A 12,428-nucleotide genomic window follows, 5' to 3' on the forward strand; every position below is an offset into this window, starting at 1 on the left:
TAAGAGTCAGCACCCAATAATTGCTCTGGTAACATATCAGTTTGTTACTGACTCACTAAGTAAGCCATCATCAAGAACTGGCAAATCATGAATTGTGGAAATACGAGGGTTGGAAGATTCCGCAGACGAAAAAACCACTTCGTGGTATTCGCTTCAGAACTGTTCCAGAGATTCGACAGGCAGTAGACCGCTCCTTTCGTACAATCAACAGAACAGGTTCTACTAATAGTGTACTACACTTTCCACATCGCTGGCAACAGGTTCTACACAATGCTGGTGACTACTTTGAAGGACAGGAACAGGTGCAAACATGTAACTCTTTTGTATTGGTTGTGAATAAATAGTTGCCACTACTTAAGTTCCAACCCTTGTATAATGTGTAGAGATAAAAGCAATGAGTTTGTTAGGGAACTGCTTACAAAATATGCTGCCACCTTTTATGGAGTTAATCCAGTGTGATTACTAGTCTGGTCTTTGTGAAATATTTCTGATTACTTACTGAATGGCAGTGAAGCTGGGTTTGCTAATTTCAGGTGACAAATTTGCTGAATCACCAACAATTGGTGAAGGTGTGAATCCTGCACCACTCCCAAAGCCACCTCCCCCATACCCTGGACTCTTTATGCCTTTTTTGGAGGCCTCCATCCTCTGTCGTTGCAATTCTTTCGCCTTTTCTCTCATCTTATTCTTCGCTTCTCTTTCTTGAGTCTGAAATGGAGGAATGTTAATATCACACATTGGTATATTCATTACTTCTAGAATTGCTGCAACACTTTGTGAAACAGAAAGTGCACATGGTATGTCAGCATAGTCAATATCACTAAAATGACAATAACAAATTTCTCAAATACAAATGAATCCTTATTCCTATTTCAAGGCTTATTAGAGCTACAATTTGAGAAATGCAACAGTGAAAAGCAAATATCTGAAGTTGATTGCAGCTTAACAATATGTGTCGCACAACACGAGCATTATTAGTGAGGCAGGTTTCTCACACAATAATTTCAATAAGAACAGTGGCAACAGCAAAACTACTGGAAAAATTAAGAGATGATATCATAAAAAATAAGAACACAAAATCTGTTTAAAGGAGGAGGAGGAGATTAGTGTTTAACGTCCCGTCGACAACGAGGTCATTAGAGACAGAGCGCAAGCTTGGGTGAGGGAAGGATGGGGAAGGAAATCGGCCGTGCCCTTTCAAAGGAACCATCCCGGCGTTTGCCTGAAGCGATTTAGGGAAATCACAAAATCTGTTTAAAAGATACCCAAACTTTGCTTAGCAAAAGATGGCACACATTATGGGTATGCTCCTTCAAACTCCACAATTTTAGCTCATCAGTCCTTCCACTGACATTGCTTTCCACCTTCTGTACTCTTCAATCTCTAAATGTTTTCTATGGTGTGTTTAGTTTAGGAAACAACAGCAACCACAAAGAACAAATTCTGGAGAGTGGAGAGTTTGGTAAATAACGAAAGCTTTCTTTTTATTTTGGTGAAGAAAATGTGAGTTACGTATAATGAATCAACTGTAGTTAACACTGTCAGCTAATTTATTCAATAATAAACTGACTACAATGTAAAAGTCGCTTGTCTGTCATCTGTCCTCCAGTTGTTTCTACTTGTGTTTGATAAGTAAATGCCTCTCTTTTATCACAGTCACTATGATCAAAGGATATTAATTTCAATACTACAAATGGGGTTTATACTCCCTTTGCCAGAAAAGTTTCATAATTGCACTTACCAAGTATGATCCTAGCTCCTATCTAAGTAGTCTCCTTTGCTATCTATACACAGTTACCAATGTTTCTGGAGATTTTGGAAGAAAGCAGGGAGATTTTCAAGTACAATGCTCGTAAGCTCATTTTTCGTAGCCAATTGGATGCCTGCGATATCTTGATTAAGCTTCCCTTTCTGTCGCCTTTCCACTCATGGTAAAAGAAAAAATCGTAAGGTGAGAGGTCAGGCAAATGTGACAGATGTGGGATGGCAATAACAGAATGTCTGGCCAGATACTTGGTAACAGATAAAGCAGATTGGGCCTTGCATTGTCGTGCAGTAAGAACCAGTCCTGAGAATGTCACAAATCAGGGCGGCGATATCGAATTCCTCGTCACAAATGTTTCAAGACTTTGATTAAAGAGTTTGGTTCACTGTTTGACCTGGAGGAATATACTCATGGCTAACTAATCCTTGACTATCAAAGAATGCAATCAACAGAGCCTCTATTCTCGCAGGTTGTCATTTGATTTTTTTCGAGGCTCATGATACAGGACTCGCCATTCGGCACTTTGACGCTGTGTGTGAGGGTCACACTGGCAGCAACAACTGTCATCCCCAGCTGTAATCTTTGACAGAAATGTAGGATCACATCTGGCTCTGTTCAATAATTCAGCAGGAATTCTTTATCTTTCCTCTTTCTGTTCATCTGTTAGTGTTGAGGAATGAGTTTTGCATAAAGTTTCTGTTTCCCTAAATCTTTGCATAAAATCTTATGACAAACATCACAATCCAGATTAAATTGTTCTGATATCACACATACAGTTACATAATTGTCTTCTTGTAACAACAGCCTTGCATGCTCTATGTTTGGACTGGTATGTGCTGTAAATAGGCAACCAGCTCTCGCATCGTCTTACAATGAATCTCTGCCTTCGCAAAACCTTTTGTGCTACTCAAAAACATGACTTCTTGAAAGTGACTAACCTGCATATGCTTGCTTAATCATTGTACATGTTTTACTAGGAGTTTTCCCAAGCTTAACACAAACCTTAATGTTCACTCTTTGCTCACAATCAGCACCCATGTGCCACTATAACTATTGCACCAAGAACTCAAACAGTGTGTTGCTAAGCACAAGCTGCCACATGGTGAGTTTGTGCAGAAACATGGAAAAGATCATTCCAAGGACGTGCACATACCAGGTCACAAAAACAACGTTTGTTCTTTCTTATTATTGAAAACTCAGAAATAAAAAAAACACTGTCCTAGAACTTTTCTGACGAAGGAAGTGTGGTAATCTAGAGCTCCCTGTTGACAATGCACCCACAGAGGGTGGGCACAAAAGTTGCTAATATGGCTATGAAGTCTTTTGCAATGGAATCCTAGAATAAGCAGTTCTCAGTAAACTTCCATGTCAAAATCGGATAAAATCTCGATCTGAATTTGACACAGTAGGTACTTTTCATCCCAAAAAAGTCGTCATTCTCTATAGTTGAATGGCAACTTCAAAACCACACCAATCACAACATAGCTAATAGATTATCTTCTTTGACAATTATGGCATTCAAGCTATTACCTGATGGTTAGCTTTTTTCCCCCTCATTCATGTACAGAAACCAAATAACTTTTTACATTCACTGGAATCTTATGAAAAATTAAGTACAGTGAATAAAGGGATTCTGGGCACTGAAAATTGCTAATATATGTAATATCTGTTATACCTGTCTCACAGCTTGGTAAACCTTTTCTTCATGGGAGTCCATTTCCACAAAGGTGCGAATTTGTGCTAGGTTCACACTTTCCCGGTAGCCCAAAGCTACAATTTCATCAAATGCAAAAATGAGATTAAATGCATTATCAGCAATTTCCGCTTCATCCATGCTTCGGCAGTACTCTGGGATCTGCAAGTACAAGAGAATAATTTTGGAAATATATGAGAATTTAATTACACTTCAAAATAAGTTCTCTCATCTGTTTTACAAATTAATCATACAATTGTATTGTATCTTTGTCGATCCACTCAATCATTCGATGTACAGAACTGTACAACATAATATGGTACAAGTCAAGCAGATGACGAAAAATACACACACGTACAACATTGTTACACATAGTATATATCACACAGAAGATATATTATACATGTGTTCTTACTCAGTCATTCAATATACAGAAGTGTACAACATAATAAATAACATGTACACACACAACAATGGTTCACTTAGTATACATCACATTGGTTTATAGATCACACTGAAGAGATTCTTGTACACCGTAGAAGCAATGCTTTGTTAACATTGGTCTTGGAGGTTGTTTTTTTAGCACTGTTATTGTACAGTTTAGTTGAATGGGGAACTGACCTTTCTATCTCTTTGGCCTTGTGTCACGGTGGTGAGTATCCAGGTTCTAGTCCAGTCTATTGATACTTTGTTTAAAAAAGCAGAGCAGTTGAAAAATGTATTGACTAGGGAGAGCAGTTATGTTTTTAAAAAGTGGTTTACAGGTTTGCCTTTGATGCTTGTACAAGACTGTTCTCACTGCTTTTTTTGCAGTTTGAATAATTTCATTGATTTGGTACTGTGACCCCTAAAAATGATTCTGTAACTTAGTACTGAATGGAAAAGAGCATGACACATGTAAGTCAATGTGCTGGTATTCAGCTCATCCTTCACTAATTAGCCTGAAACTAACAATGACAACATGTTTTTTTTTTTTTTTTTTTTTTTGCCCCCTCCTCCATGTGAACGTGTCCGTGATGTGAATCCCTATGAATTTTGTGTCATCGAAAAATCCAATGTTGCTCTCACTTAAAGTTACTGTTGCAATATGGGGAGTTCTGTTCTGAATGATGTGAAAAGTTAGGCATACGTCTTTTTTTTGTACTGAGGAGCAGTCTGTTTGGTGCTAGCCATGAGTCTATTTGGGCTGTATTTCTGTTGATTGCCGACTGGAGAGATTTAGCTGTATTTGAGATAAGGACATTAGTGTCATCGGCGGACAAAAATGCCTTGCCTGTGGATAGGATGGAGGGGAGGTTGGTTACATACAGAAGAATTAACAAATGACATGAAACTGAGCCCTGTGGCACACCACGTTTTTATGGCTTGTGTAGATGAGTGCACCACATTTAGAATACCTGACTCATTTACTTTATTTATATGAACATACTGTGCTCGATCTTTAATATAACTACTGGTCCAGCCACAAGCAGTTTGCCTTATCCCATACCAATCCAACTTTTGCAAAAGTATGTTGTGGTTCATCATGTCAAAGGCCATTGTGAGGTTAAGAAAGAACCCAATAGCATTTCTTGCCAACCAAGTGTAGGGTAGAATCAAGGAACTGCATCAGTCTTCTTCTTTTAGTGTTCAACCATAAGGATGGTTTGCAGCAGAGCACCACTCCTCTCTTCTGTCTGCCTTCCTCTTCATTTACACGTATGTGTTACATACGTCATTCACGATCTGTTGCATGTATGATTCCTTCCCTCAATAGCTCCTTCTGCTACTGTTCCAATGATGTCGTTGTGTCGTAGGATGTGCCCTACAAATTTGTCTCTTCTTGTTCGGATGTTCCTCCACAGAGATCTGATTTCCTGTACTCTTCTAAGCACCTCTTCATTTGTTACTTTGTCTCTCCAGCTGATCATCATCATCATCCTTCTACAGCACCACGCCTACAGGGCCTCTAGCTGTCTTCTCTCTTCTCTTCCAATTGTCCAAGTCTCACATCCATATAGGGCCACACTCCAAACGAAAGCTTTCATGATACATTTTCTTATTTTCAGATTGATGTTGTTGCTGGTGAGGTAAGTTCCTTCTCCAATTAAATACAATTTTTGCCTTTAGTATTCTGGTGGCAATTTCTTTCTGACTTCTACCATCTCTTATGATTTTGCTTCCCAGGTAAGTAAATTCCTCTATCACTTCCAGCTCCTCTCTTCGAATTCTCATTCTCAGAGGTTCATATTCTGCTCCTGTACTGCATACTATCACTTCAGTCTTTTTCTTGTTTATTCTCATTCCATACTGATTGCATAGAATTTTTGCCATTGTTCTGAGTACTTCCTCTAGATCTTCTTTTGTCTTCTTGACTATAGCAATATCATCTGCATAATGTAGCATGTCTATCTTCTGCCCATTAACTTTGATCCCACCTCAGTACTTTCTCGAACTTTGTCTATAGCTTCCTGGATGTAAGCATTGAATATAAGAGGAGAGAGAGCACATCCTTGACTTACCCTGTTTCTAATATTTGCTTCTTGTTCCTGGTGACAGTTCCTAATCACTGCCACCTCATTCTTATAGAAACTGAGTATCACACGGATGTTGTCGTACTTTATTCCACTTTTCCTCAGAACTCTGAACATCTCTTGCCAGATAATGTTATCAAATGCCTTTCCCATGTCTATAAAGACAATATTAGCTGGTTTATTTTTCAGTAATTGCTTTTCGATAACGAGTCTCAGTGCCAGAATCGCCTCTCTTGTTCCCAATCCCCTTCTGAAACCAAACTGATCTTCACTCAGCATATCCTCCACTTTCTTTTCAATTCTCTTCAGAACTATTTTTATGAGAATTTTTGATGCATGTAATATTAGGCTTAGAGTTCGGTACTGTTCACATTTTGTAGCTGCTGCCTTCTTTGGTATAGGAGCAATGATACATTTCTGGAAGTCTGTTGGTACCTCTCCTGTGTTATAGATGGACCTAGTAAGTAAGCAGCATGATTTTCATGCTGTCACCAGCATTCTTTATTAGTTCTGTAGGGATGTCATCAATACCCATTGCTTTGTTGTCTCGTAGTTCTTTTAGGGCTTTGTCAAATTCTTCTTGCAGAATGTTAGCTCCCTTGTCATCTTCGTCTACTTGCTGTTCTCCTCCTATTACTTCCTCCGAAAGAGGTGTTCCGGGATATAACTCCTCCATGTAGTCTTTCCATTTCTTCACCAAACAGCATTTTCCCCTCTTTATTTTCTATTGTGCCTGAGGGTGTTATTTTACGTTTGTTAAAAAATTGATTTGCAGTTCTGTAGGCTAAATCAGTTCTTCTGTTTTGCATAGTTTCTTCCACTTCTCTGCACATTTCTTCAAGAAAATTTCCTTTTGCTTTCCTTGCTTCTCTGTTAACTAAGTTCCTTAGTTTTCTGTATTCAGCTTTTCCTTGTTCACCAGTTGCATTTTTGTATAATCTCCTGTTTTCTATAAGCTCAATAATATCTGCTGTAATCCATTTCCTCTTGTTTTTGGGTTCAGTTCTTCCAACTATCTTTTCTGCGGCTTTGTATATATCAGATTTAATTTGATCCCAGTCTTCATTTACTCCACCATGTTGAAAATTTTTAGCTAGGTTGTCTGTTTCATGAGCACAGTGCTTTGCCAGTCCCTGAGTTTTCAGTTTTTCTAGTTCCCATTTAAGTTTTACTGGCTTCTTCTTCAAACGTTTGAATCTCAGAGAACTTTTCATCAGGACCAGGTTATGATCACTGCCTATGTCTGCAGATGGATGGCTCCTGCAATCTTTTGTCTGGTTCCTAAAACGTGCTTTCACTAGAATGTAATCAATCTGTTCTCTCCCCAGGTCTCCAGGGGCCTTCCATGTGTATCTTCTTCGTTTGTGATGTTGGAAAAGTGTGTTTGCAACAACTAACTGGTTCCTCATGCAGAGCTCGATTACTCAGTCTCCTCTTTAATCTCTTCTTCCAAGTCCTTATTTGCCAACAATTGCTTCCTCCGGTTCTTCACCCACATAGTTTTTCCTCAAAATTATTCCAACTCCTCCCATTTCTGGTCTATTTTGGTCAGTGCCGGTGTGAATGACTCTGTATTCTCCAGACCAGAAATCACCTGGTTGGGGCCATCTCATCTCCGATATGCCTAGGATATCCATTTCCAGTCATTCCATTTTAAGTTTTACATTTTCTAGCTTGCTACACTGAAGCAGTGTTCTCACATTCCAAGTGGCTATGTTAAAATTGGGATTCTTTTCCTTCACGTTGTCTGTAGCTTTTGCAGTCCCCACCAGGAGATCCGATTGGGGGACTATTTTATCTCCGGAAAATTTTACAGAAGATACTGACATGGTTTACTGCTGATGCTTGGGATAATCTTAGTTCTTTAATGTGGTGGTTTCCCGTTGCCTTCCACATCCTATGCCCTTGACCGTCAGCTGGTTCTTCCGCCTTTGGAAATCATTTCTCATTTCCAGGGCAAGAAGGTGCCCTGTCCAGCAAATGCTGGGGTGATGACTTATCCCGGTCATCCCTAGGTCCCTGTCTATGTTAGCCATCACATGAAGTGACGTTGCCCACACACTACCGCGTGGAGGTGTAGATCAGGCATTTCCCTTCATTGGGTCTACGACCTTAACGGCATTTCTTATTCCCCTCCAGTACTTTAGATTTATTTTCTTAAAAACGATACTGAGCAGAAGGAATGAGTTTCTTCCTAAGAAACGAGTTTAGTCTGGCAGCCATTCCATGCTCAAATATTTTACTGGATACTGAGAACACTGCAGCTGGACAGTAGTTGCCAGGATCTTCTTTAGATCCCTTTTTATGTATGGGTATTTTCTTGGAAATTTTGCATAAAAAAATAAAGCATTTATTATGTGAGACAGTGGTTTACTAGTAAGTTTACTACATCTATGGAGAAGGAAGCAAGGGATCATGTCTTCTTCTGCTGACGATTTTTTCTTTATTTTACTACTTATTATCCTTTCTATCTCTGCTCCAGCGGTAGGTGATACAAAATTGTGCTTCTTGATGTTACAGGTAAACTAGGGAACTATCAACTGGATATGGTTTCTTTTTATATGTTCAATGATAAAATAATTAAATAAAATAATAAATAAAAACCCTATGAGGGAGGAAAAACTTTTCTGTACACCACACTACAAAAACATGATTTCTTTTTGAAATTCATGTAGGAATGTAAACAATGAAATCAGTAAAGACAATTACTGTATTGGGAAGTGTGCAGTCAGGTGGGCAGATGGAACGAAATTGGAAGTAGTGTGGGATTGGGAGCAGTGGGAGCTAGGAAAAGGGAGGGATAGATGGGGAAGATAGGAATACGTTACCACAAGAAGCTCATCCTGGAGAAGTCAGGGACAGTTGCCTTGTATGAAGTTCAAGGAGGGAGAGAGGAAAGGAGCAGGAGAAATGGGGTTAACATGGATGGAGAAAAGTGTAGGACAATGTCTAGTGGAAACTGAGGTCAGAAGAATTGCCCAAGCAAAGTATGTATTGAAGGGTATTAGCAAACAAACAGCAGTCTATACAGGGTGATACAGCTGCCCCCTACCAGTGTCATTTTATGCAACCTGCAATGTTATATCTGGCCTTCAAAAATCACATGCAAGATTTTAACATTTTCTCACTTATTACATGCAAACTACTAGTGCTGTAAATAAAATGAATGGGACATTTTTCATAGGAAATTTAATGTTGTTACATTTTGTACTAGTATATGTTTTGACTGCAGGCCACAGTTTTCGAATTATTCAAGAAAAACGTACAAAGGTGACTTTCAAACGTGCCTTCATTCCCACACTCATCCCTCACCAGTCAGAATTCCTAGTATGTTGTTCATGGCACTCCCTTCTAACACTGCACAAAAATTTCCAATTGCAGAAGCTATTCTCGATATTTGATCTTTTCTGGTCTCTTCTAATTGGGCTATTACACCACCAACATAGTTGGCTATTTTGTTAACATTATTAAACATGCCCATGAGGATCACAAAAGAAAAACCACTTATAAATATGTTATGCGAAAACTAATTACAGCGTCCATTCGATTCAAACTTATTCCTTAGAAGCACATTAGTTTCGCAGTCAGAAGGCCTTATGACTATAACAAAGTAATTGTTTATTTTATGCTGTTAAAATTCACAAAACTGTTACATAAAGTTTACACAAACATCAATTTTACAATTTGTAAGTGCTTGGCCTTTCAATGAAGACTAAAAAAATGTTGAATGTGGAAAATAATTTGTGCAGTCCCAAATTTTTGTACAGTTGCTGGCGGGAGTGCCATGAATAATATGCTAGAAATTCTTAGCAGTGGTGGTTGAGTAGGGATGCATTTGAAGGTCACTTTTGTACATTTTTCTTAATAACTTGTCAACTATGGCCTCTTTTCTAAAGTATCTCCTTTAACCACATTAAATTTCCAATAAAAATGTCCTTTTTTTTTTTTTTTTTATTAAAAGGACTAATAGTTTGCAATTAGCGAGTGAGAGCATATGAAAACCTCGAACTTGGCTTTTTTTTTTTTTTAAGGCTAGATATAAAATTGCGGACTGCATAAAATGACATCAGTAGGAGCAGCTGAATCACCCAGTACAACATCAACACAAGTTGATACAGGGTGTATATGTGGACAAGGAAAGAAAATTCCTGGATTTTTCCCGGATTTCCCGGTTAAAAATACACTTTCTCCCAGATGAAAACACACTTTTTCCATGTTATTAAGTATTTATTGTTGTTAAGTATTTTCCCTTGGAACAGTAAAACTTATCAATTCTTTGAATGGTTATGTTTTTATACATGGGCGTAGAACTTCCCGGCACTTTAGAAATTGAAACTTAGGGCAGAAAACCCCTGTTGGAAAGATTTTTGATGTGCAGCAACACGTACGCTGCATATTTTCATATTACGAAAGTATAAATTCGAATTCCACCAAACACCGCTTGTCACTTTCCGAACCGTTCGAGACTGCTATGCGGTTTTGTAAACCAGTCATAGCTCATGTCACGTGATCCGGCCAGCCGATGACAGCGGATATTCAGAGCACAGGACACGTGATGTAGTCAGCCAATAGCAACATCACTGCTAAGTAGCGCGGACACACAAACAGGAAAAGTTAATGTTTTAAATTAATACATATAGTGTTGCTACAAGAAAAGCAAAGCTTTCACATATAATACTGGTCTCTAAGGTTTATAAGCTGCAAGAGAAGCTAAGCTTTCACATATAATGTTGATCTTTTTTTACGCGTGTTACACTTTAATAAATATCATACAAATGTGCCAGTAAAAATTTTAGCCAAGTCCAGTAGCTTGTCCTCAGAGTTTTCCACAAATAAATTAGCTACTGCAGAGGAGAGAAAGCTTCCTGTAGCACTACATCAATTTGCTCATAATAACGACATGAATGTCTGATCTTCTGGGCTCGAAATACTTCTAAATGGCTCATCATCAAACGCTCTGCGATTTAAGAAATTCATCGTACATTCTCGCACATAGTTCAACTTGCGTAAAAGGAAATTTACTTTGAAAGTAACGCTTTTCAAATCAGCATTCGAAATATTTTCCCGCGACCTGTTAAAAATAGGTTTGTTACAGTAGTTGTCAGAGAGCGCCAGGTAACAGGTGCCATCGCGCTTTGGCAGCTACTATGACACAGGAAGCCCATATGTTCATACATGTAAAACTTTAAAAGATCTTACATTATGCCATAAAAGAAAAAAGACACCAGAGGATACTCCAAGAGCATCGGAATTTCGTGGACCATACTAAAATGGCACATTTAAAGTGCATACTTAAAGAGCACATTCGTATGTCCAGATTCCCAATGAAGTGGGCCTCGACCTGATATTAACCTTTTCAGTGTGGGTTTCGGGAAATAAATTTTCTTGGAGTACCAGTAGAAGATGAAAACGTGCACTTGAAATGCAGCAAGCAGTTGAAATTAGCCAATAGTGTGGAACTAAACACTTCGTTTTAAATACATTGACTGCCTCAGTGTAAAAAAAAAAAAAAATTTCTTTAGCAAACCGACGAAAATAACTTCATTGTTCTACAGGGCGATTAATGCATGACTGTCAGAAAGAAAATCTGAAACTAATAACACATATTAGCCTTCCGTAATTATGTGAATGTATTTTAATTCACTTGATAGCTCCCAGCTACAGATATCTGTCTTGTTTTCATTTGACGTGAGAGCAGTAAACGAAGAGGAAACAGCAAAATCATTAAATGTAAACAGGGGTCACATGGAGACTACACACTTTCCCACTATAACTCAGACTGCTCTGCACATCAGCCCTAGATCTACAATATTTCCAAACCGTGGCAATCCTAGATAGTGGTGAAACCCCCCCTTCCCAGCCCTCTCCCTTGAGCGTTTGAGATACATTGTCAAAAATAAAAAAAAAAAAAAAAAAAATTGAATTTTCAAAAATATGTTCATTTTGTAGGGTACATCATCTATATTCAGGACAATGGAAATTAAAATGTCCTGTGCTGCCTCTCCGGCTCCCAGTCACCCAGTTTGGCATCCTGCCCCTCTTCAAAAAAACGCAATTAATACTGGATGGGATTATTTATAATCGGGAACACAAGGACTCTTCAGAAAATTTGCACCCTTTATTGCCTGTTAAAATAACTTTCTGTTTTGGGTGACATAAAATATAGGATACATACAACCAGTAGAGACGAGACAAGAAAGGCAGTAAACATTTCTTCAGTCCTTAGCTTCTAGCATTGTTTTCTCTCTGATCTTACATGGCGTGCTTTCCTTTCTGCAAAAGAATCTATTACCTCATCAAAGTTCGTCAATGTTTTGCTACATGAAAAATTGAAATATCGTTGTCTAATACTGTGTAACTTGTTAATAGAAATAGTACCCAAGACTGGTGTGGTTTCTCCATCTGATTACGTCTATTTTGTCACTGTCTGCTAGATACAACAAAATAGGCCTTTCTA

The 12,428-nt window shown here is 38.4% G+C and overlaps 1 protein-coding gene across 1 annotated transcript in view; it reads right to left on the minus strand.

The window, feature by feature from the left end:
• The window catches only part of LOC126458080 (coatomer subunit delta), a 111,062-nt gene that overhangs the window by 74,800 nt on the left and 23,834 nt on the right, over window positions 1–12,428 (minus strand). The window contains exons 4-5 of the mRNA XM_050094895.1: window positions 3,441–3,620; window positions 500–708 (exon numbers count right to left, since the gene is read on the minus strand). Of these exons, the coding sequence (XP_049950852.1) occupies window positions 500–708; window positions 3,441–3,620 (389 nt within the window). The remainder of the gene's footprint in view (window positions 1–499; window positions 709–3,440; window positions 3,621–12,428) is intronic.

The sequence above is a fragment of the Schistocerca serialis genome, chromosome 2 (genome assembly GCF_023864345.2).
Source record: "Schistocerca serialis cubense isolate TAMUIC-IGC-003099 chromosome 2, iqSchSeri2.2, whole genome shotgun sequence".
NCBI lineage: Eukaryota > Metazoa > Arthropoda > Insecta > Orthoptera > Acrididae > Schistocerca > Schistocerca serialis.